General features: G+C 50.7%; 1 protein-coding gene across 2 annotated transcripts in view; it reads right to left on the bottom strand.

Moving 5' to 3' along the window:
* LOC116483178 (GRB2-related adapter protein) overlaps positions 1–13060 on the bottom strand; it is a 31235-nt gene extending 18175 nt beyond the window's left edge. Inside the window, exons 1-3 of one of the 2 annotated variants that reach the window (XM_032176961.2) lie at positions 12651–13060; positions 7653–7862; positions 2666–2763 (exon numbers count right to left, since the gene is read on the bottom strand). In XM_032176961.2, the coding sequence (XP_032032852.1) occupies positions 2666–2763; positions 7653–7730 (176 nt within the window). In that variant the 5' untranslated portion in view covers positions 7731–7862; positions 12651–13060. Of the gene's footprint in view, positions 1–2665; positions 2764–4716; positions 4837–7652; positions 7863–12650 lie in introns of those variants that run through there. The other variant, XM_032176964.2, reaches the window with a different exon arrangement.
* Between the last annotated feature and the right edge of the window lie 11440 nt (positions 13061–24500).

Raw genomic sequence — 24500 nt, 5'->3', positions numbered from 1 at the left:
GATGTGGAAACCGAGGCCCAGATAGGGGCAGAGACAACCCCACACCCCACAAGACTGCATAGCAAGTGTATGGCCTGGGACTCTCCCAGTCCCACAGCTGTTCTTATGAGCTTCCCCACTGCCCTCCAGGGTGTCCCAGCCCAGGGCCATGCCACACGGCTGCAGTCCCACTCCACCTCGTGCCAGCTGTGAGATCCTGGAGGGGCACTCAACCTCTCTGTGCCTCTGTCTGCTTATCTCAAAGATGGCGATGGTGGTGCTCAGCTCCTAGGGCCTTGGGAGGATGCATGAGCTGCTTGTACGCGGGTGTTTGCTGCTCCCCCCACACATCCCCCTGCCAGGCTTGTCTCTGCCTTCCCTGGCAGACATCCACTTGAACTTCCAGGCCCAGCAGGCCACACCCTTCCTCTAGGAAGCCATCCCTGACTCCCATGGGCCGTCAGGCTGGGTCATGTGCCGCTGTGGCCCCTGCTGATGGGGCTGGCTCTGCAGCACTTGGCGTGCATTGTGCCTCCCCCAGGGGCTCCTGGGGTTGGCAGGGGTGAGGGAGGTGCCCAGGGAAGGAGTGGACCTGGCATAGGCACGAGGCCTACCTCTGAATTTCTGAGGCCCCAGCCCTCCCTCTGCCCCCACACCCTGGGGCTTTTATGGGCTGAGTCAGGTTTGGAGCTGGAGTTTCCCCGTAGTTATTTTGGGGAGCAAAGCAGGTGCTGAGGTTAGTCGAGGACACACCTGGGCATCACTTCAGGCAGATTACTCAGGGGCCTGACCCCATCCCTGCTGTGTCCCAGACACAAATGGCCAGAGATGACTCCAGAGGCATGGGAGGCTGAAACCCTCCATGGCTCCCAACTGCCCTGCTAGAGTCTTGCCTCGACCACTGGCATCCCAACAGGCCTGGCCCGGCACTGCGATCTTTTGTCATCTTTTCTCCCCTGCCTCAGCAAATGCGACCCTCTCAGCAGCTGTAGGCCAGCCAGGCTTCCAGCCATTGCCAGGCCTTTTCCTCCACCTGAAGGCCCCTCTCTGACAGCTTGGCCCAGGGGGATTGCTCCTGTTCATGCCCTCTGGCATGTCTGGATGTGCCCATTGGCTTACAGGGGCCTGGGGCACTGGTTCCAGCTTGTGGCCCTGGGTTGGATTCTCTCGCCTCTCTCCCTCTTCATGCACCCCCCTCCCTCTCCCCCTTAATTGACAGAAAGATCACAGAAACCTGCCCAATGTCACACAACCATGTGAGACATAGTGGGGCCTGGAACCCAGGCTGCAGCCCCAGATGCCGACTGGAAGCTACAGCCTCTGTGGGGGAGGCTGGGAGTGCCTGGAGCCTGGGCAGGTGGCTGAGGACCTGGGTGGGAGGGGGCCTCGCCCAGCACAGGAAGCTGGAGGTGGTGGCAGCTTTGGAACTAACTTAAAGAGAGATAAAGAGGAAATACCTCTCATGCCCCACCCTGGCCCTGCACCTCCTTCCCTTCCCACCGCACAGCCACACACACATCTCAGCTCCCAAACTGTCCCTCCAGCCTGCTTGGCCCTGTCACCTGTCTCCATATCCAACTGAGTCCTACCATAACACCTCCATGGCTCCCCACATGGCTTGGCGTTTGGGGTCCTCCTGCCAGTCCCACACGCTAGAAGTTCTCTCTCACTGCTCTCCCTTTGCTCATCCTGACCCTCTCCCAAGGATGCCTTTCTTTTTTTCTACTTAACCAACTCCTACACATCCTTCAAAACCTCATTCATTGCCACCTCTTCTGAGAAGCCTTCCCTGGGAAATCACCTTAATGCTCACTGTCTTCCCATGTAGTATGTCCTTCATGTCCTCTTTCTCCCTCAGAACACGGCTGCTCTGACCCCTTGTGTTTCCAGCATCACCCAGGCTGGGTCCCCTGGAATTGTGGCCAGTGTTTAGTGAATGACTAAGTGGCTGTATCTTGGGGCTGCTTCAGCTGTCATTTAAAGCATATCCAGTTGGTTTGCATAGATTTCTTGGGCCCCATGCCTGTTCTGAGGCTGGGCCCTGCCCCAGCCATTCTCAGGGCAGCAGTGTTGGCTGCCACCTGCCCAGAGCCTAACCTAGGACATCCCTAGGCTGGAAGGTCTCAGGCCCCAGGATAGCTGGGCCCCAGGCCCAGTTCTTGCTCCACCCTGGTCCCAGACTCTGCTTTGCCAATGTCCAATTCCCCCCCAGACCCCAAAGGCAGGGCCTACAGGGTCTGCTTCCTGCCCAGCCCTCTCCCAGCCACCACCCAGGGCCGGGCCAGCTCTCAGCAAGAGCTCTAGAACCCTCCACCCTGAACAGATTGGAGCATCTGCCCTCCTTGAGTTATAGATAGGAAAACTGAGGAACAAAGGGCAGGGACCTGCCTGAGGCCATACAGCAGCCAGTGGCACAGCCAGCTGAAAGCCCAGGGCCTTGTCCTCTCTCAGGGATCTCCTGGACATTCTCCAGTGGCTCAGGTCCTCGGTGTCGAAGACTGGGCTTGCCCTGACTCTGCCCCCACTCTGGGTAAGTCCTCAGAACTCAGTCTCCTATGCCTGCGCAGGCTGGTGGCCTCTGTGGAGCCTAGGGGCCCCAGACAGATGGACACAGGCCCAGGAGTGAGGGGGTCCCATGGCCAGGAGAGAGAGCGCCACGGGGATGGGATGGGGGGTGTCCACTCACGGATGGGGCTTGACGCGGATGTAGTTCTTGGGAATAAACCCCTCGACACCCCGGAGCTCGGCCTTGTACCAGTTCTGGTCATCCTCCATGTTCAGGATCTGTGGGCAGGAGATACAAAGCCACTCAGTCACTGAGAAGGAACAACTGTCACCCCCGGAGGTCCCACTGCACACCAGGCCCCAGGTGGGCCTCGCCTGCACCAGCTTCTGGGCCTACTCACAGAGAAGGGCCGGGGGCCTGGGACGGGACTTGTCCACGGTCACAAGGGCTGAATTAGAACCCCTTGTTCCTCAGTGCTACCCATCCCCTGGCCCCAGGACAACCCATCCTCAGGTGATTCACAGACTCCAAGGGAGGCACAGTCGGGGACTCGTAGGAGGCTTGGGGTGGCTGAAGGTGGATTCTCAGGCTCTCACACCAGGAGCCCTGTGGACCATGGGGTTTGCAGAAGCAGAACTGGGGACCTGAGTTCCTTCCTGGGCTGTGCCCCCCAGTTTGGGGGGCCCACAGCACCTACATGCCATGCACTAAGCCTTGGGGTAAAGGTCGGGGGGCCCAGCCTGAGCACGGCCACCAGTGGTCACCTAGGGTCCCTCACATTTAAACAGTTCAGGGGTGACAATTCAGTGAGGGGATGTCAGGCTCTGGGGAGCAGATAAGGGGGCCTTTGGTCTGAGACTGGTTCTCAGCCCTGGCATGGCCTGCTCGGTCACACGGGCTCCTCTTCCGAGCCTGTGAGGCCCCCATCACCTCACAGGTGGGCCCGGAGGAACTGAAATAGCCGGAGCGGGGGTGGGAGTCCCTGAGGGGGAGCAACCAAGCGACCAAGGCGGGGTGGGGCCGGGCCTGGGAGGGGCACAGCATGAGGCCGGGGGTCCTGCCTCCATTCCCTGGGCACACCTTCCATGTGTCCCCGATTCTCATATAGCCCCCAAGGTCAACATCACCAAATGCTATTTTACAGATAACAAAACAGACCCAGTGGGGAAGTGACTTGGCCAAGGCCACACAGCAGGGGAGAAGCAAAGCCTGTTTGGTCAGCCAGGACTCTGAGGCCTGGGGTTTTTGGCTCACTGGTCAAGGGGGTCCTGGCCCACCAATTTTCGCCTCCAGTCCTCTTTGTCACTGGACCCCAGCTTGAGGGGACATCTCTCCTGTGAGGGGACATCTCTCCTGTCAGTCCTGGAGCAGGTTCCGATGTCAGCTCAATCCTTCAGGGGTACTTGAGAGAAAAAAATTGGGCATGGGGTACCAAAGGCCCAGGGCAGGCCAATACAGGGCCATCAACTCCAGCAGTGACATTTTGCCAAGAGTAGCTGAGATTGGCCTCCTGGGGCCCAGACCTGAGGCCCCACCCTCACAGGTGGCCTCTGCACCCCCATCTCCACCCCCGCTTTGTCCACCAGGCCAGGCTGGCTGAGCCCCTTCCTTCCTGCCCCTGTAGCCTGGGCCAGGTCAGCAGACCCAGGGGCGAACGGAAGCAGGTGGCTGACTCAGGAAAACTTTCGCTCAACACAAAACAAAACAGGCCGGGCGTGGTGGTTCATGCCTGTAATTCCAGCACTTTGGGAGGCTGAAGAGGGTGGATCACCTGAGGTCAGGAGTTTGAGACTAGCCTGGCCAACATGGTGAAACCCTGTCTCTACTAAAAATACAAAAAAATTAGCCAAGTATGGTGGCACACCCCTATAATCCCAACTTTCTCAGGAGGCTGAGGCAGGAGAATCACTTGAACCCAGGAGCTGGAGGCTGCAGTGAGCCAAGATTGCGCCATTGCACTCCAGCCTGGGCAACAGAGCGAGACTCCGTCTCAAAAAAACAAAACAACTCCCCCAACCTAAGGAGAAAGTGAGGGCCTGTAGGCCACATACCACAGCCATGGATTCCAGGAGGATGCCCTGAAGCCTGGGGCTCCAGAACATTCTGTTTGCTTCTGACTCTCTCTGTGGCCTTGGCCTCAGTGTCCTCCCTCATCTGTCCAATGGGTGCATTTATGGCCTGCCCTGCATGCAGCAGTGCGGACATTGGGTGGAATATATCTCATGCAGTACCTGCTTCATTTTGTCTCCTTGTCATCTGCACTCAGAGGACCCAGGAATATCCCATTGGTTACGTTAGCTGATTTCTTTTTCTTTTTTCTTTTTGAGATGGAGTCTCACTCTGTCACCAGGCTGGAGTGCAGTGGTGCAATCTCAGCTCACTGCAACCTCTGCCTCCGGGTTCAAGCGATTCTCCTGCCTCAGCCTCCCAAGTAGCTGGGACTACAGGTGTGTGCCACCACGCCCAGCTCGTTTTGTATTTTTAGTAGAGATGGGGTTTCACCATGTTGGCCAGGCTGGTCTCGATCTCTTGACCTCACGTTAACTGATTTCTTACTGTGAATATTGTTCGAAAGCCCCAGACCCTCTGAGACCTGGGAATTCTCACAAGGGAGAGAGGCCAACTCCTCCCTGGAGGAGTATCCAAGGCAGAACTTGGCCTGCCCCTGAGTCTTTGCCCCCATGATGCCCTCCACTCAGGCTGCTGCCCCACTTTACCATCCCAGCCCGATGCAGTTGCCGCTTGACAGTTGTTTACTGAGCACCTACTGTGTGCCAGGCACCGCACGACACAGCAGGGAACAAGAGGCTCACATTCTAGTAGGCAGAGACAGACTATAAACAAGGGAAGAAACGAATAAGCAAGGTAGTTTAATGGAGCAGTAAGTGCTGTGAAAAATGGACATCAGGTGACAGATGGAGAATGTCTGGTTGGGTGGGAGCAGGGAGATTGTCAACACGGGACAGGTGGGGTGGTCCAGAAAGGCCTCTCTGAAGAAGTGACATGGAAGCTGAGACCTGAATTACAAGAAGGAACCAGCAGTAAGAAAACGTAGGGAACAGTGTCCAAGGTGGACAGAACAGCCAGTGCCAAGGCTCTGAGGTGGGGCCAAGCTCTGTCTCTGAAACAGAAAGGAGGCCAGGGTGTCTGGAGCTGAGGGAGGGAGGAGCAGGTGTCACAAGATGTACGGGGGAGGACCAGGCTCTGAGTCATGGCCACTGCATGGAGACTGGGCTGGGGAGCAGGGGGTGTCACAGGGAGGCCTTGGGAGCCACCACGCGAGCCCAGGTAAGTGACAATGGAGGCCTGGGCTGGAGGAGGGGCTTCAGGTAGGTTTTGCCAGAGTTCCTGACAAGACAATGACAGGCTGCAGAAAGTAGGTTCGGGGAGCCCAGGGCTGGCTGTGTTGGGTCTGGACCGTCACCCTTTCTCATGGAGATGTCAAGGTTCCTGAGTCTGGGTCTCATCATCCAGGTGGCTCGTGCAGAGATGGGAGTGAAGCCACCAACCACGTGCCCCTCCAGCTGGCAACAGCAGCGGGGTGCATGCACCCAGAAATGCCTGGCCCATCAGGGAGGGAGGATTTGTCCCAGGGAGGTGATGTTTGGGGCCATTTGTCCAGAGTGAGTCCACGAGCCAGAGTTTTCATCCAAGACCAAAGTTCAGATTTGAAGAACGGGCTTCATCACCCACTCTCCCAGGCTGGACTCAATCTGTAGGCAGGCAGTGCTGTGGCAGGGGCTGGCCCACAGGGAGTGCTGGAAAACACTTGCTAGACGAGAGGACAGGATGGTCGTGGAGCTCAGCTTCCACCCCAGCCACTTGATCCCTCCAAGCCTGGCTCAACAGCTCCCACGTACCCCATTCCTATTTCATCACTGCCCCACTCCCTCCCAACACCACACTTGGGTCTAGAGACCTGGAAGTGCTCTCAGATGAGAAACCAAGACTTGGATCCCCGCAGAGGGTCATGCCTTGGGCTCACAGCCCCAGTGCTCAGCCTGGCCCTGTGTCCATCTGGCCATATGTCCACGAGGCCAACAGCCAGCACTGCAGTGACCCCAGGTGCCAGCACCCCAGCATAGAGGAGGAGGAATTGCTCTTCCCCCTCTGGACCCCAAACCCCCAGCCCAGCCTGTTCAGACCAAGCGCAGGTTCCACAGCCAAAGGGACACAGGTTCAAAACTGACTCCATACCAAGCAGGTCATGTTGCCTCCCTGTGCCTCAGTTTAGTCACCTGTGAAATGGGGGTGCCAGTCCCCATTGCTTAAATGGGACATGAGGTGTGCTGCTGAGTTTAGGGCCTGGCTATAGCAGGGTGATGGCACAGGGAGCTCTCCTGTCTTGTGCTTGAAGCTTGTGGCCAAGAGCAGCGCCCAGGGCTCAGCGCAGAGGAGCATCCAGTCTAACACCCATTGCTCCAGTGGGGAAACTGAGGCCCAGGGAAGGGCAGTCACTTCCCTAGTGTGGTTTACTGGCAGTTCCAGTGCACACGTCTTGGCATGGCCACTCCCAGAATCCTGGGCATGGCTTTCATACGCAAACTTTTAAGCAAGGACATTTCCAGAGACACATTCCACAGGCCCATCTGTCTAGACCGTCTTGGAAGGCTGCAATGTCTGCCAAAAGCGGCCCAGACAAGGAGAAATGAACTGTGGTATGACTCTATTTTCCCTTTTCTCCACACAATTGGGAAGCTCATCCTTGACACTTTCATCATAGCTATTTTAGCCCTACTAGGTTAGCATGTGTACTTATTTCTTTCCTAAGACCTTCTCTCTCTCCCTCTTTCTTGCTCTGTTCTCCATTCCCATACTCTGTCTCTCTCTCTCTAGCTCTGTCTCCCTCTCTCAGCAATTTTCTTTTCAAACTTTTTCCTGGAAAACTGGGGGTTGAACTAACTCCTGCCAGACACTGTGGTAATATCTCATCGAATCCTCACATCAGCCCCAAAGGAGGGTCATTAGTTATCTCCCCCTTTCCTAGATGGAGAATCTGAGGCTCTGAGGGAAGAGGTGGCTTGTCCAGAGTCACACAGCCAATACCTGGAGAGGCTGGGCCTGTCTTCCAGGGGCCACAGTCTGCTTGGGACAGTCCCAGGCCCCCGGTTCCTAAATCCACCCCCACCCCATGTGGGGCCAACTCAGCAGGCTCCAGCCCCCTTACCTTGAGTGTGTCTCCCTTGTTGAAGGCCAGCTCATCGCTCTCTGTAGCCTGAAAGCTGTACAGGGCCACGGACTCCATGCTGCTGCTCGGGGCTCCAGCAGCTGGGCTCAGAGCTGGGCTGATGGCTTCCTGCTTCCTCTGCAGTCGAGGACCGTCTTCCTTTGTTTTGAGTGCGCGTTTGTTCTTTTGAAGTTGAGACTGAAACTGCTCCTAATGGGGGAGAAACAGGAAACAGACACATCACAGAACAGGGAGGGCTTGTGAGCCAGCTCAGTCCCTACCTCAGACCCCAGGTGCCAGGAATGGCCCTTGGGGAGTCTCCCTGAAGCTCTGGGAGTGGGACCCCCTTGTGCCCATGTTTTATCATCCGTAAAAGTGAGGTGCCTGGAGAAGTGCCAAAGCCATCCTGCTGGCTCAGGCACTGAGTCTCATGGCACCAGATGCTGGCCCCCCTTCACCAATTTGCCAGTGACTCTCCATCTTTTCCTAAACCCTGATGCCTCTTGTGATGCCCTGCCTCCTGCTCCTTCAATCCCAAGATCCTCACCTGGCATTCAAGGCCCTTGCAATCCACCACCTCCACCTGCCCCTACAAACAGCCCCCATTCTCATCCTTTGTCATCCCCTTCACTCTAAACAAACCTAGGGCTTCAGCCACAGCAAGGGGCCACACCAAACTCTCATTTCAACTCCAGACTTTTGCACATGTGGTTCCTCTGCCTGGTGTTCTCCTCTTTCTGCTCCCAGGAGATTCCTATTCATCCATCAAAGCCCAGCTCAGAAGGTACCTCTTCTGGTCCTAAGGTCAACAAGACTTGTAGGCCAGGTGCAATGGCTCATGCCTATAATCCCAGCACTTTGGGAGGCCAAGATGGGCGGATCGCTGGAGTTCAGGAGTTCGAGATCAGCCTGGCCAACATGGTGAAGCCTCATCTCTACTAAAAATACAAAAAATTAGCCTGGTGTGGTGGCACGTGCCTGGAATCCCAGCTACTGGGAAGGCTAAGGCACAAGAATCGCTTGAACCTGGAAGGCAGAGGTTGCAGTGAGCTGAGGATCCATCCAGGCTCAAAGCAATCCTCCCACCTCAGCCTCCAGAGTAGCTCGGACTACAGGTGCCCACCACCATGTCTGGCTAATTATTTGTATTTTTAGTAGAGATGGGTTTTCACCATGTTACCAAGGCTGGTCTTGAATTCCTGGACTCAAGCAATCCTCCTGCCTGAGACTGCACCATTGCACTCCAGCCTGGGTGACAGAGCGAGTCTCCCTCTCAGAAAAAAAAAAAAGAGAACTGTAAATAAATCTCTACCTTTCCTTAGTGGGTTTGTTATGAGCAGTGTTATCAGTGTAGCAATTCTGAAACTGTTTTGCCAGTGTTGCAGGATAGAGCACAAATGGACAGGCACAGCTATATTGTTTGGAACCAGGGTTCTCCCTGGGAAAGAAGGGAGACACAGACGTGGAAGGAAAACTAGGCAGAGCCCTGCGGTGTTGCATGGACACTGGATGAATCAGTGTGAAGTCACATTTTTTTTTCCCATAAAGAAGTTTTTCTTCCTTCATTTATATTAATATGGACTCATGGTTTCATATTTTAGCCACTGGATTATAATCCATTACTATCATATTTATTTTGATGCTTAAAATGCCCCTGATTGGGCCAGTGGGGTTTCCTTCAAGCTGTCTCCTTATCCTTTCGACATGGACCCGTCATTCTATGAACACACCCTGACCTTCTGGCCAATAATAGAAGAATCACTTGAACCTGGGAGATGGAAGTTGCAGTGAGCCAAGATTGCACCATTGCACTCTAGCCTGGGTGACACATCAAGACTCCAGCTCAAAAAAAAAAAATAGTTGAGAGAAAGGAAGAGAAGATGACAGCTGCCCACCGCCCACTCTGGAGTCCCTGAGCCAACCAGGTAGGATGGAACTGGCCCTGGCCTCACCTAGCTCCACTCCAGGGCTTCTCCACGCTGCCCTCTACTCAAAGACCCCTGCCTTCTGGCTGCCCCCAACCCCCAGGGTGACAGGATGTTATAAGGCCCCTCTTTCCGGCTCTGTTGCAGCTGAGGTTTCAAAGCCTCAGAATGATGCATTGGGCTGGGCGCGGTGGCTCACGCCTGTAATCCCAGCACTTTGGGAGGCCGAGGCGGGCGGATCACGAGGTCAGGAGATCGAGACCATCCTGGCTAACACAGTGAAATCCCGTCTCTACTAAAAATACAAAAAATTAGCCGGGTGAGGTGGCGGGCGCCTGTATTCCCAGCTACTCGGGAGGCTGAGGCAGGAGAATGGTGTGAACCCCGGGGGGCGGAGCCTGCAGTGAGCCAAGATCGCGCCACTGCACTCCAGTCTGGGCGACAGCGAGACTCTGTCTCAAAAAAAAAAAGAAGAATGATGCAATGGAGGGGTTGGGATCTGCCCCCGCCTAGTTTTGAGGTGCTTCCAGCCATATGAGGGGAAGAGGACTTCCCCTTATGAAGCTGAATGTATGTCCCCTGGGGCGGTGGGACAGACGCCTGGTTTATTTTTATGTGTTTTAGAAGTACTTATTTTCTGCCAAGTCCTTTACAAAGAGGTAAGTGACCAATAGTAGGTGGCAGGGCTGGGTTTCAAACCCAGGCAGGCCTGAGGGCCAAACCATGCCTACAACTCCTTCGCCACATGGCCTCAACCCAGAGGATTCCTGCCCAAGGTGGCTCAGGCCAGAGCTGGGAGCCTGGGCTGCCTACTGTACAGCGAGCTCAGGGAGTGGAGTGAGGTAAGCAGCAAAGCTTTGTTGGAGGGTAAATCTGCCCTGATTCCGGGAGACCAGAGAGGACCCCACAAATGGGACTTGACTGAGAGGACCCTTGAAGAATGCAGCACCCCAAATGAGGCAGACGCCGGGGCCTGGAACGAGGGGCCATCAGAAGCTGGAGGCTTGGGCCAGGCGCGGTGGCTCACGCCTGTAATCCCAGCACTTTGGGAGGTCAAGGCAGGCAGATCACTTGAGGCCAGGAGTTCGAGACCAGCCTGACCAACATGGTGAAACCCTGTCTCTACCAAAAATACAAAATTAGGCTGGGCATGGTGACTCACACCTGTAATCACAGCACTCTGGGAGGCCGAGGTGGGTGGATCACCTGAGGTTAGGAGTTTGAGACCAGCCTGGCCAACACAGTGAAACCCAGCCTCCACTAAAAATAAAAAATTAGCTAGGCGTGGTGGGCGAGTGCCTATAATCCCAGCTACTTGGGAGGCTGAGGCAGGAGAATCACTTGAACCCAGGAGACGGAAGTTGCAGTGAGCCAAGATCATGCCACTGCACTCCAGCCTGGGCGACAAGAGTGAAACTCCGTCTCCAAAAATATGTATACAAAATTAGCCAGGAGTGGTGGTGTACAGCTGTAATCCCAGCTACTTGGGAAGCTGAGGCAGGAGAACTGCTTGAACCTAGGAGGTGGAGGTTGCAGTGAGCCGAGATCACACCATTATACCCCAGCCTGGGCAACAAAAGCGAAACCCCATCTCAAAAAAAAAAACAAAAAAAACAAAATAAGGAGTTTTGGAAACCAAGATTTAATTATGCAGATGAAGCCTCCAGGTAGCTGGCTTCAGAGAGAATAGAGTGCAAATGTTTCTTATCGGACTTAAAGAGTCTGTTCTATCAGTAATTCCAAAAGTGAGGAGGTTATAACGAGGCATGTCGAGCTCCCCCTTCCCATCATATCCTGAACTCATTTTCAGGTTTGTTTTTTTTTTTTTTTTTTTTTTTTTTTTGAGACGGAGTCTCGCTCTGTCGCCCAGGCTGGAGTGCAGTGGCGCAATCTCGGCTCACTGCAAGCTCCGCCTCCCGGGTTCACGCCATTCTCCTGCCTCAGCCTCTCCGAGTAGCTGGGACTACAGGTGCCCACCACCACACCCGGCTAATTTTTTTTTTTTTTTTTTTTTGTATTTTTAGTAGAGACGGGGGTTTCACCGTGGTCTCGATCTCCTGACCTCGTGATCCGCCCGCCTCGGCCTCCCAAAGTGCTGAGATTACAAGCGTGAGCCACCGCGCCTGGTCTCATTTTCAGGTTAACTTTGGAATGCCCTTGCCGAGAGAAGGAGTCCATTCGGATAGTTAAGGGGCTTAGGATTTTGGTTTTGGTTTATGGAGGTCCCTCAAAAGCTGCTCACAGGAGGAAAACTCATCACTGGCCACAGGCCACACCAGGCCAGGGCAGACCCAGCCACTGTCTCAGTGCTGAAACCCTAACCCCCTGTGATCAGCTGAGTAATGGCCCTGAAGACATCCAGGTCCTGATCCCAAGAACTTGGAATGTTCCCTTATATGACAAGAGGGACTTTGCTGGTGTGATTATGTTAAGGATCATGAGATGGAATGGAAACTGCAATTTCAATGCAGTTTGAGTTCTGTAATTATTAGACTGGACTAGACTACTAGACCCTGGTACACTCCAAAGAGGCTGACTGGGGAACTTTTTATCATCAGAGATTGGCTGAAACACCTGAGAGAACTCCCTGAAAAAAAATTTTTTTTGAGACAGAGTTTTGCTTCTGTTGCCTGCACTAGAGTGCAGTGGCATGATCTCAGCTCACTGCAACCTCCGCCTCCCCGTGTCTACTAAAAATACAAAAATTGGCCAGGCATGGTGGTGCATGCCTGTAGTCCCAGCTATTTGGGAGGAGAATCACTTGAATCTGGGAGGTGGAGATTGCAGTGAGCAGAGATCGTGCCACTGCACTCCAGCCTGGGTGACAGAGGGAGACTCTGTTTCAGAAAAAAAAAAAAAAAAAAAAAAAAAAAAAAAAAAAAAAAAAAAAAAAGAAAATGAAGAAACAGGCCAGGCATGGTGGCTCACACCTGTAATCCCAGCACTTTGGGAAGCTGAAGCAGGAGGAATGCTTGAACCCAGGAGTTCAAGACCAGCCTGGACAACATAGTGAGACCCCCATCTCTACAAAAATAAACAACAACAAAAATAGGCCAGGCATGGTGGCTCACACCTGTAATCCCAGCTACTCAGGAGGCTGAGGTGGGAGGATCGTTTGAATCCTGGATTTCAAGGTGACAGTGAGCTATGATCACACACCATCATACTCCTGCATCTGAGAGCGAGACTTTGTCTGGAAAAAAAAAAAAGAAAACGGAAATGAAGAAACATGGATTCATGAACATCTATGAATATTTGGTTTAAAAAGGTGAGGCCATGGTGTTTGCACTGAGATCATGGCCCCTCTTGCCCTTCCTCTCAGCTCAGTGAGGCTGAGACTCCACTCTGGACAGCTGCAGGCAAGAACATGGGGTCCCCTGCTGCCTCCAGACCAAGGAAACAGGGCTCCCTCTGCCCCTAGCTCCCAGAAGGAGGGCTTTCCTCCCAGGAAGAACAGGACATCAATTTCCTATTCTACCCCCAGCCACCTGTTGCTGAGACTAAGTCCTGGTTGAGTGTAGCCAAGAATTGGGGGCCCCCTTCTTGCACCCAGCCCCCTCAAGGAACAGAGACTCTGCCTTGGGTGCAGTGTGCTGCGAGTGCTGGGGTCCTGATCACTCCGGCCCTGGCTCATGTGGAAGTGGCTCGACAACAGGAGAGGCAAACTTTGAGGACCTCGGCCATTGTCCCCACTCCCACCAAGTCCTCAGCCCCTAGCACAGGGTGTCACTCAGAGAGAAGCTTTCCAAAGTCTCCACCCCCAGCTCCAGGGCCCTGGCTCAGAGAGATTTTTGCCTAATGAAGAAACAGGCCATAAAAAAGAGACTTCCTAATCTCTTCCCAAAGCAACTGACCTCATTTGCTACAGAGAATGAAGGAATTCAAGGCAAAAGTTGCTTTTGTTTTGATTTTGGTTAGGTTTGTTTAAGAGTACAGTGATGTGATCTCCGCTCACTGCAATCTCCACCTCCTGGGTTCAAGCAATTCTCCTGCCTCGGCCTCCCGAGTAGCTGGGATTACAGGTGCCACCACCACACCCAGCTAATGTTTTTATTTTATTTTATTTTTAGTAGAGACGGGGTTTCACCATGTTGACCAGGCTGGTCTTGAACTCCCGACCTCAGGTGATCCGCCCACCTCAGCCTCCCAAAGTACTGGGATTACAGGTATGAGCCACCGCACCTGGCCCAAAAGGTGCTTTTGAGAATAGTAGAGATTATGATGAGAGATAATTGGGAGAAGATTCAAGACACAAGCTGAACTCTAGGCTGCTAGTTTACAGGAGAGAACAGGGAATAGCACCAGCAGAGGGAGCCCTCCTGATGTCAGAACAAATAGCAGACATGGACCTCACACACTATTCCTTCCAAGGAGCCAAACTTGATAGGATCAGTGTGTAGAGCCGGGCATTATAGGAAATTATAAAGCAATCCATTGGCAACTTGCAGAGCTTATTTCAACCAAGCAAGGATTAAGAAAAAGAAGGGCTGGGTGTAGTGGCTCACGCCTAAAATCTCAACACTTTGGGAGGCTGAGGTGGGTGGATCACGAGGTCAGGAGTCCAAGACCAGCCTGGCCAAGATGGTCAAACCCCGTCTCTACTAAAAAACAAAAAATACAAAAATTAGCCAGGGTGGTGGCAGGTGCCTGTAATCCCAGCTACTTGGGAGGCTGAGGCAGAGGAATGCTTGGACCCGGGAGGCAAAGGTTGCAGTGAGCCGAGATTGTGCCACTGCACTCCAGCCTGGGCGACAGAGTGAGACTCCATCTCCAAAAAAAAAAAAAAAAAAGAAGAAAGAAAGAAAAAGGAAAAGAAAATTTGCATAGCTTAACAGCTGAGTTATGGTCAGGGAAAGAGGAAGAGAGCCTTCCAAAACCACTGTCATCCCAGGGTAATTGCAGGTATACTCAAAGCTGGGCCCCCTGAGAACGACCTTAGAAGCTGAACATCGTAGGGAAGAAACAGACTTCACTAAAATAATCCAGCCAGTCACTAAACAAATAAACAAGAAAATAATAACAAGCCCAGGACAGGGGAGACTCATACCCAGAATTGCTACAATGCATTATTTAAATGTCCTGTTTCCAACAACAAAAAAATATGAAGCATGCAAAAAATTTAAAAAACAGGAAAGCATGACCCATAGATCGGGGGAAATGCAGGCAAAGGAAACTGCCTGTGAGAGGGCACATGTTGATTTATCAGAAAAAGACTTTAAAGTAGCCATTATACACATGTTCATAAAACCAAAGGAAACTGTGACTAAATAAAGGAATGTATGATGATGGTGTTTCATCAAATAGAGAATACCAATAAAAAGATAGAAATTGCCAGGCACGGTGGCTCACGCCTGTAATCCCAGCACTTTGGGAGGCCAAGGCGGGTGGATCACGAGGTCAGGAGTTCGAGACTACCCTGGCCAACATGGTGAAACCCTGTCTCTACTAAAGATTAAAAAAAAAAAAAAATTAACCGGGTATAGTGGTGCATGCCTATAATCCCAGCTACTCAGGAGGCTGAGGCAGGAGAATCCCTTGAACCTGGGAGGTAGAGGTTGCAGTGAGCTGAGATGGCACCATTGCACTCCAACCTGGGCGACAGGGCAAGACTCCGAATCAAAAAAAAAAAAAATCGAAATTATAAAGAAAAAACAAATGGAAATTATGAAGTTGAAAAGTATAGTAACTAAAATAGCCGGGTGCAGTGGCTCACACCTGTAATCCCAGCACTTTTGGAGGCTGAAGCAGGTGGGTCACCTGAGGTCAGGAGTTCGAGACCAGCCTAACCAACATGGTGAAACCCCATCTCTACTAAAAATACAAAATTAGCCAGGCATGGTGGCGAACCCAGGAGGCGGAGGTTGTGGTGAGCCGAGATCAGCCATTGCACCCCAGCCTGGGAAAAAAAGGGAAACTCCCCCCTAAAAAAAAAAAAAAAAAAAAGAAAGAAAAGAAAGGAAAAGAAAAGAAAAAGTATAGTAACTGAAATAAAATATTCATTAAAGGGATTCACCAGCTGATTTCAAAATTCATATGGAATTGCATATGATCTAGAATGGCCAAAAAAATCTTGATAAAGAAAAAAAAATGGCTGAGTGTGGCGGCTCACGCCTGTAATCCCAGCACTTTGGAAAGTCCAGGCAGGAGAATCACTTGAGCCCAAGAAGTCAAGTCTGCAGTGAGCAGAGATCACATCACTACACTCCAGGCTGGGCCACAGAGCAAGATCTTGTCTCAAAGAATAAAAACCAGAAACAACCAACAAACAAATAACAATAATTAAATAAAAATAAAAAATGTAGGGGTACATTTTCATGCCTTGTATTTGGCAATGGAACCTTTGATATGATACTGAACATACAAGCAATAAAAGGATAAATTGTATTTTATCAAAATTAAAACTTTTGCTCATCAAAGGACACTTTCAAGAAAGTGAAAAGACAACCTACAGAATGGAAGAAAATATTTGCAAATAATAAATCTGGTGAGAGTTTCATATCCAGAATACACAAGAACTCACAGAATTCAATACTAGAACACAAACAACCCAATTTAAAAATGGGCAAGGGATCCTAAAAGACTTTTCCCCAAATAAGGTATACAAACGGCTCACAGCTCCTGAAAGATGCTCAACTTTATTTGTCATTAGGGAAATGCATGTTGAACCCACAATGACACACCCTTCACATCCCTAGGATGGCTATTAAGCCATGCCTGCTCTCTTGATGACCTCTGCCCCTGTCTGTGCCCGTCCTTGCTGGTCCCTGAGCTCCACTGAGTGGACTCTTTGCTGGCTCCTGGCACTACCAAGCTGGGACCTGGAATATCTTGGTGTCACTAGAGTGAAAAGACTCATTAATTATGGTCAGTCAGATCCTTCCAGGGCTAAGAGACCTGCCAGGGTGGCCCGAGCTTGTCCCTAACTTTGGATCCTAAAAAGGAAGCCCTGGCTGGGCGCGGTGGCTCATGCCTGTAATCCCAGCACTTTGGGAGGCCCAGGCAGGAGGACCACCTGATGTTAGGAGTTCGAGACCAGCCTGGCTAACATGGCGAAATCCCATTTCTACTAAAAAAAATACAAAAAATTAGCCAGGCATGGTAGCACGAACCTGTAATTTCAGCTACTTGGGAGGCTGAGGCAGGAGACTCGCTTGAACCCGGGAGGCAGAGGTTGCGGTGAGCCAAGATTGTGCCACTGTACTCCAGCCTGGGCAACAGAGCAAGACTCCATCTCAAAAAAAAAAAAAAAAAAAAAAGGAAGCCCTGAGTTCTGCCCAGTTTGGCCCTTTGAGGGTGAGAGATCCTACTATTACCCAAGCCTGGCTGTTCTGGGTATGTAAGTTGGGGGACAGTGGGGATCACAGTTCAGGAACCACTCCCACAGCCCCAAGAGCCTCCCCAACCCCACCAAGTCCACATTTGACCTCTTCTCTGAGCTCCAAATGCCTCTTGGGCGCCATCCCTGGATGTTTCTCAGATGTATAACAGCCCAGATAAAACTCATCATTGCCAGGCGTGGTCGCTCACCTGGCACCCGTGACAAATAAAATGTTTTTTAAAGTATCTATAGGCTGGGCATGGTGGCTCACGCCTGTAATCCCAGCACTTTGGGAGGCGAAGGCGGGCAGATCACGAGGTCAGGAGATCGAGACTATCCTGGCTAACATGGTAAAACCCCATCTCTACTAAAAATACAAAAAGTTAGCTGGGCATGTTGGCACGCACCTGTGGTCCCAGCTACTTGGGAGGCTGAGGCAGGAGAATCGCTTGAACCCAGGAGGCGGAGGTTGCAGTGAACTGAGATCGTGCCACTGCACTCCAGCCTGGGCTACACAGCAAGACTCTATCTCAAACAAACAAACAAACAAAAAAACACCACATTTTATTTGGGCCAGGCTTGGTGGCTCACGCCTGTAATCCCAGCACTTTCGGGGGCCAAGGTGGGCGGATCACCTGAGGTCGGGAGTTGGAGACCAGCCTCACCAACATGGAGAAACCCCATCTCTACTAAAAATACAAAATTAGCCAGGCATGGTGGCGCATGCCTGTAATCCCAGCTACTCGGGAGGCTGAGGCAGGACAATCTCTTGAACCCGGGAGGTGGAGGTTGCAGTGAGCTGAGATGGTGCCATTACACTCCAGCCTGGGCAACAAAAGCGAAACTCCATCTCAAAAAATAAAAAAAAATTTGTGGTTGGGCATGGTGACTCAGGCTCACACCTGTAATCCTAGAACTTTGGGAGGCCGAAGTAGGAGGATTGCTCGAGGCCAGGAGTTCAAGACTAGCCTGGGCAACATAGCAAGATCCCATCTCTACAGAAAAGTAAATTTAAAAAAATTATGACATTTTGAGCTCCATGATGAAAAAAATTTTTAAAAAAGAAAGAAAATTGGCCGGGTGCACACCTGTAGTCCCAACTAGAAAGGATGCTCAGGCGGGAGGATCTCCTGAGCCCAGGAGTTCAAGGCTGCAGTGAGCTGTGATCGTGCCACTGCTCACCAGCCTAAGATATGGGAAAAACCAAAGTGTTTTTCTTTTTATTTCTGCTGTCATTGTATGAAATAGTCTATAGGTTTCCATTATATCCAGTTATAGAGGGTGTTACTGAGTTACGGATTTTTGCCTGCTGGATCTGTCAATTTCTGATAGAGGAACACTGAAGTTGCCAACTGTAATAGTTTCTCCTTGCAGTGCTATCGCTTTTTCCCTCACATATTTTGATGTTCTCTTGCTAGGATCATACATGTTAAGGACCGTTATGTCTTCTTTGAGTATTGACTCCTTAATCATTATGTAATGCCCTGTCCTTATCCTGGATGACTTTTCTTTTTCTTTTCTTTTCTTTTTTCTTTTCTTTTTGAAACAGGGTCTCTGTCAACCAGGCTGGAGTGCAGGGATCTCGGCTCAGTGCAACCTCTGCCTCCCACGCTCAAGTGATTCCTATGCCTTAGCCTGCAGAGTAGCTGGGATTACAGGCTGGGATTACCATCACGCCCTGCTCATTTTTGTATTTCAGTGAAGACAGGGTATCGTCATGTTGGCCAGGCTGGTCTCAAACTCCTGGCCTCAGGTGATCTGTCCGCCTTGGCCTCCCAAAGTGCTGGGATTACAAGTGTGAGCCACTGTGCCTGGCCTATTCCTGATGACTTTTCCTTGCTCTGAAGCCTGTACTTTCTGAAATTAATATAGAGACTCCTGCTTTCTTTTGATTAGTGTTGGCATAGTAGATCTTTCTTTATCCATTCGCTTTTAATACATACGTCTTTAAAGTGTAGTTCTTGTAAGCAACATATAGTTACGTCTTGTTTCTTGCTCTTCTCTGACAATCTCTTTCAGCTGGTTCATTTGGACCATTGATATGCAAAGGGATGTTGATATAATTGGATTAATAGCTGCCTTTTTTTGTTTTTACTGTTTTCTATTTGTTGCCTTTGTTTCTATTTTTGTCTCCCACTCTTTTTCTGCCTCTTGTAGTGTTTTGTCTTTGGGGTTTTTCTTTTTTGCTTTTCTTATTCTTTTTCTTTTTTGAGACAAAGTCTTGCTCTGTCAGCCAGGCTGGAGTGCAGTGGCACAGTCATGGTTTATTGCAGCCTCAAGCTCCTGGGCTCAAGCAATCCTACCGTCTTGGCCTCCCGAGTAGCTGGGATCACAGGTATGCACCACCGTGCCTGGCTAATTTTTTTTTTATTTAATTTTTTGTACAGACAGGGTCTACTATGTTGCCCAGGCCGGTCTCAAACTCCTGGGCTCAAGTGATCCTTCTGCTTCAGCCTCTCAAGTAGCTGGGACTACAGTCACATGCCACCACGCCTGGCTAATTTTTTATTTTTTGTAGAGATGGGATCTTGCAGTGTTGCTAAGGCTAGTCTCAAACGTCTGGCCTCAAGCGGTCCTCCTGCCTCAGCCTCCCAAAGCACTGAGATTACAGGCATGAGCCACTATGGCCAGCCATAAGTAAAATAGGTTTTAGAGTATCTGTGTGCACCGATAAGGGCGTAGTCATTTCTTCGCTCGCCCGCTCCTGTAAGTGCTGAGGATTCCACTGCACTGAACCAGGTTGTGCCCTCAGGGAATGTTGAGTCCTAGCAGATGTTAAACAACATATGACACGTCTAAGTATTTCACTGGACTTACAGTACACAGGTGGCTCTTGGTTTGATTTTCTTCTGACTTTCTCTCACCCCTGCCTCTCAGAGCAAAAGATTTGCTGCTTATCTTTGCTGTCTATGGGCTTTGGGCTGCTGGGCTGAAAGAAGGCGCCACTTAAAAGGAAAGTCTTCCTGCTCTTATAAAAATTCTAATGGAACCCACTTAAGGTGAAGAGGTCGATGATGACAAGAGTAAGGAGAGCAGGCAAAGCTTTCTCAGGACGGAGAGAAGATGGGGTACCAGGATTAGATTCTCAATCTATTAAGAAAAAAAAATCCCAGTGATTTATACAAGAGAAGAGTTTATTTCTCTCTCCCATAACAAAATCTGGGGGTAGACACTCTGAGACTGGTCTTGGACCTTGACTCTCCTCCCATCAAAAGGTAGACTCCAATGTTACACTCGGTAAGGGCTGGTCTTAGTGACAGGCTCCAAAGACATGGAATGTGGCTGGTGGGCACAGTGGCTCATGCCTGTAATCCCAGCACTTTGGGAGGCCCAGACAGGCAGATCACTTGAGGTTAGGAGTCCAAGACCAGCCTGGCCAACATGGTGAGACCCTGTCTCTACCAAAAATACAAAAATTAGCAGGGCGTGGTGGTACATGCCTGTAGTCCCAGCTACTCAGGAGGCTGAGGCACAAGAATCGCTTGAACCCGGGAGGCAGAGGTTGCAGTGAACCGAGATCACGCCACTGCACTCCAGCCTGGGCGTCAGAGTGAGACTTTGTCTCAGAAAAACAAAAAAACACAAAGAAATGGAATGCGGTCGGGTGCAATGGTGCACCCCTGTAATCCCAGCACTTTGGGAGGCTGACGCTCGTAGATCATTTGAGCTCAGGAGTTTGAGACCAGCCTGGGTAACATGGTGAGACCCTGTCTTTATAAAAAATACAAAAATCAGCCAGGCATGATGGAGCATGCCTGTAGTCCCAACTACTTGGGAGGCTGAGGTGGGAGGACTTCCTGAGCCTGGGAAGTCGAGGCTGCAGTGAGCCAAGATTGCATCACTGCATTTCAGCCTGGGCAACAGAGACCCTGTCTTTTAAAATAAATTGTAAAATAAAACCTTTAAATAAAGAAACAAAGGAAGTTGATTTTTGTATACTGTGTAAGATAAGAATCCAGTGTTCTGCATGTGGGTATACAATTTTACCAATACCGTTGATTAAAGTGGCTGTTCTTTTGCCCCTTTGTCCTTGAAGAGATGGTCCTTGGCCCCTTTGTGGAGAATCAATTGGCCATAATTGTTTGGGTTTATTTCTGGAAGAGTGAGACCGTCTCGAAAGAAAAAGCAAAAGAAAGAGTAAAAGAAAGAGAAAGAAGAAGCAAAGAAAAGAAAAGAAAGAAAGAGAGAGAAGGGGGGGAAGAAAGAGAGAAAGAGAGAAAGAGAAAGAAAGAAGGAAAGAAAGAAAGAAAGAAGGAAAGAAAGAAAGAAAAGAAGGAAGGAGGAAAGGAGGAAAGAAAGGGAGCGAGAGAGAGAGAAAGAAAGAAAGAAAGAAAGAGAAAGAAAGAAAGAAAGAAAGAAAGAAAGAAAGAAAAGAAAAGAAAAGAAAAGAAAAAAGAAAAGAAAAGAAGGGCGAGCCGGGTGCAGTGGCTCACACCTGTAATCCCAGCACTTTGGGAGGCCAAGGCGGGCGGATCACAAGGTCAGGAGATCGAGACCATCCTAGCTAACGCAATGAAACTCTGTCTCTACTAAAAGTACAAAAAATTAGCCGGGCGTGGTGGCGGGCGCCTGTAGTCCCAGCTACTCAGCAGGCTGAGGCAGGAGAATGGCGTGAAGCTGGGAGGCGGAGCTTGCAGTGAGCCAAGATCGCGCCACTGTACTCCAGCCTGGGTGACAGAGCAAGACTCTGTCAAAAAAAAAAAAAAAAAGAAAGAGAAAGGAAAGGAAGAGAAGAGAAAAGGAAAGGAAAGAAAAGAAAAGAAAAAAGAAAAGGAATGCAACAGAAGTGACGCTGTGTGAACTTCAAAACTAGGTCATGAGCAGTGTCCACCTTCTCTCTGGAAAACTCACTCTTGGAACCCTGTCACCATCCTGTGAGGAGGGCCAGGCCACACGTAGAGACTACCTGAAAGCCCCACTGAGGTCTCAGCTGACAGACAGACAGCATTGGCCATCAGACATGGGAGTGGTCTTCACTTGTGGTCTCCATCCCCACCCTCCATCTGACGGTAACCACAAGAAAGACCCGAGGCCCGCACCATCTAGCTGAGCCGAGGCAATCACCAGAACCAAGAGACGTAACAAACAATTAATGAGAGTTTTACACCACAAGTTATGACTCAGGGACATTTCCTACAGTAAAAAAAAAACAAAAAAACAAAAAAATCTTAAGTATGGGGTGGTTCATTAAGCGGCAGCAGATAACACCTGTGTTCTATCCTGTCTCCCAGAATTCCCTGACAGGATTAAGACCCAGTTACCCGTAGCAGTAATTTACTTAATAACAATGCCCTTTGGTGACTATTTTCCCCATCCTACTCCCTTGTCACTGTTTCTTAAGATCATCTCCCAGCCGGGCGCAGTGGCTCATGCCTGTCATCCCAGCACTTTGGGAGGCTGAGGTGGGCGGATCACGAGGTCAGGAGATCGAGACCATCCTGGCTAACATGGTGAAACCCTGTCTCTACTGAAAAATAGAAAAAATTAGCCAGGCTTGATGGTGGGCGCCTGTAGTCCCAGCTACTCGGGAGGCTGAGGCAGGAGAATGGTGTGAACCCGGAAGACAGAGCTTCCAGTGAGCTGAGATCATGCCACTGCACTCCAGCCTGGTTGAGAGAGGGAAACTCTGTCTCAAAAAAAACATCATCTCCAGGCCGGGCGCGGTGGCTCATGCCTGTAATCCCAGCACTTTGGGAGGCCGAGGTGGGCGGATCACCTGAGGTCCGGAGTTCGAGACCAGCCTGAGCAACATGGAGAAACCCTGTCTCTACTAAAAATACAAAATTAGCTGGGCGTGGTGGTGCATGCCTGTAATCCCAGCTACTCCAGAGGCTGAGGCAGGAGAATGGCTTGAACCCAGGAGACAGACGTTGCCGTGAACCAAGATCGTGCCATTGCACTCCAGCCTGGGCAACAAGAGCAAAACTCCATCTCAAAAAAAAAAAAAAAAATCCTCTCCCAAGGCCACAGGTGGGGGCTCACACCTGCAATCTCAGCACTTTGGGAGGCTGAGGCGGGCAGATCATGAGGTCAAGAGATCCAGACCATCCTGGCCAACATGGTAAAACCCCATCTCTACTAAAAATAAAAAAATTAGCCAGGCATGGTGGCGCATGCCTGTTATCCCAGCTACTCAGGAGGCTGAGGCATGAGAATCACTTGAACCCAGGAGGCAGAGGTTGCAGTGAGCCCAGATCATGCCACTGCACTGCAGCCTGGGTGATGAAGTGAAACTCTGTCAAAACAGAAATTATTCTTTCATAGTTCTGGAGGCTCAAAGTCAGGAATCAAACTGTTGAATCCTCGTAGGGGGATCCTTCCTTGACTCCTCCAGCTTCTGGAGGCTACTGGCCATCCGGGTGTTACTAAAACACCAGGGGTTCCATCTAGGGCCCGCTGCTCACCTCACAGAAAAAGCCAATCACTGAAACAACGATTATTGCCAAGGAAGAAGGCTCTAATCAGGTGCTGCAGCTGAGGGGATGGGAGGGATTCATCCCAGGAATGCAGGGATTCATCCCAGGAATGCAGGGGGTGGTTCAACATAAGAAAATCAATTAACGTAATGTCCCGCATTAGTAGAACAAAGGGAAAAAAACAGTCATTCAAGCTGACACAGAAAAAGCATCTAAGAAATTCTAACATTTCATCATTAAAACAGAGAAAACTATGAAACTAGGGGATTTGCCTCAACATTATAAAAGGTATTTGTGAAAAACCCACAGTTATCATCATACTTAAGGGCGAAAGACTAAAAGCTTTCCCCCTAAGTTCAGGCACGAGACACAGAGGTTCACTTTTACCACTGCTAGTCTGCTAGTCAATGTGGTTTTTTTTTTGTTTGTCGCCCAGGCTGGAGTGCCTACCTTCTAGACAACTGTGAGAAGCAAATGGACTCCTCCTAAGAGAAGGCAAAGGCCCAGGAGAGGTGATCCAGATGCCTTCTGGTTGTGTTGGGCAACTGTCTGACTTTAGCAGCTCAGCCATTCAACAGCCTTCACAAGTCACATTCAAATCCCACTTAAAACCCAAGCCCTTGTGGCAAGAACGAGCATCTTTTATACCTGACACTTGGATAGATGTGTCAATAAATCTGCCGCCTCTGGGGGTTTCTTCATGTTACTGATCAGCTTCATCCGTGACTCAATTTTCAACTTGAAGAGATTAACTCTCCCTAGAGTAAGCTAACGCTGACAGCCCTGCTGTGCCTCTGCCCCGGAGACTGACCGCCAGCCAAAGATGCAGGGCTCCCCTGACTTACAGAACACATTTTTTCTACCAAAACAAGATGCCAAATGAGTCTCATCTCCCACCAAATTCCTGGTCCATCCCCAAAACCCACTGGAAGGGCCCTGAGGGCTAGACACACTCCCCACAGGTAGCTATCCCTGGCCTGACACTAGGAAATACCTGGCTGGCGGCCACCAACCACCTCTCAGCCCCAGGCGTACCCTGCTGCCCCCCTAGTTCCTGGCAGCATCACTCAGCCCTGCACCTCGGAGCTCTGTCACCTCCCACACTCTCGGGAGACCTCAGCTGGCCCAGGATCCTTCCAAGATCCACCTCAGATGCACTGCTGACACGCTGGCTGGGTTTGGCTTTTCT

This window comes from Hylobates moloch, unplaced genomic scaffold (genome assembly GCF_009828535.3).
Source record: "Hylobates moloch isolate HMO894 unplaced genomic scaffold, HMol_V3 SCAFFOLD_15, whole genome shotgun sequence".
Taxonomy (NCBI): domain Eukaryota; kingdom Metazoa; phylum Chordata; class Mammalia; order Primates; family Hylobatidae; genus Hylobates; species Hylobates moloch.
The sequence above is the reverse complement of the archived record's forward strand: the minus strand, read 5'-3'. Positions and strand labels throughout refer to the sequence as shown.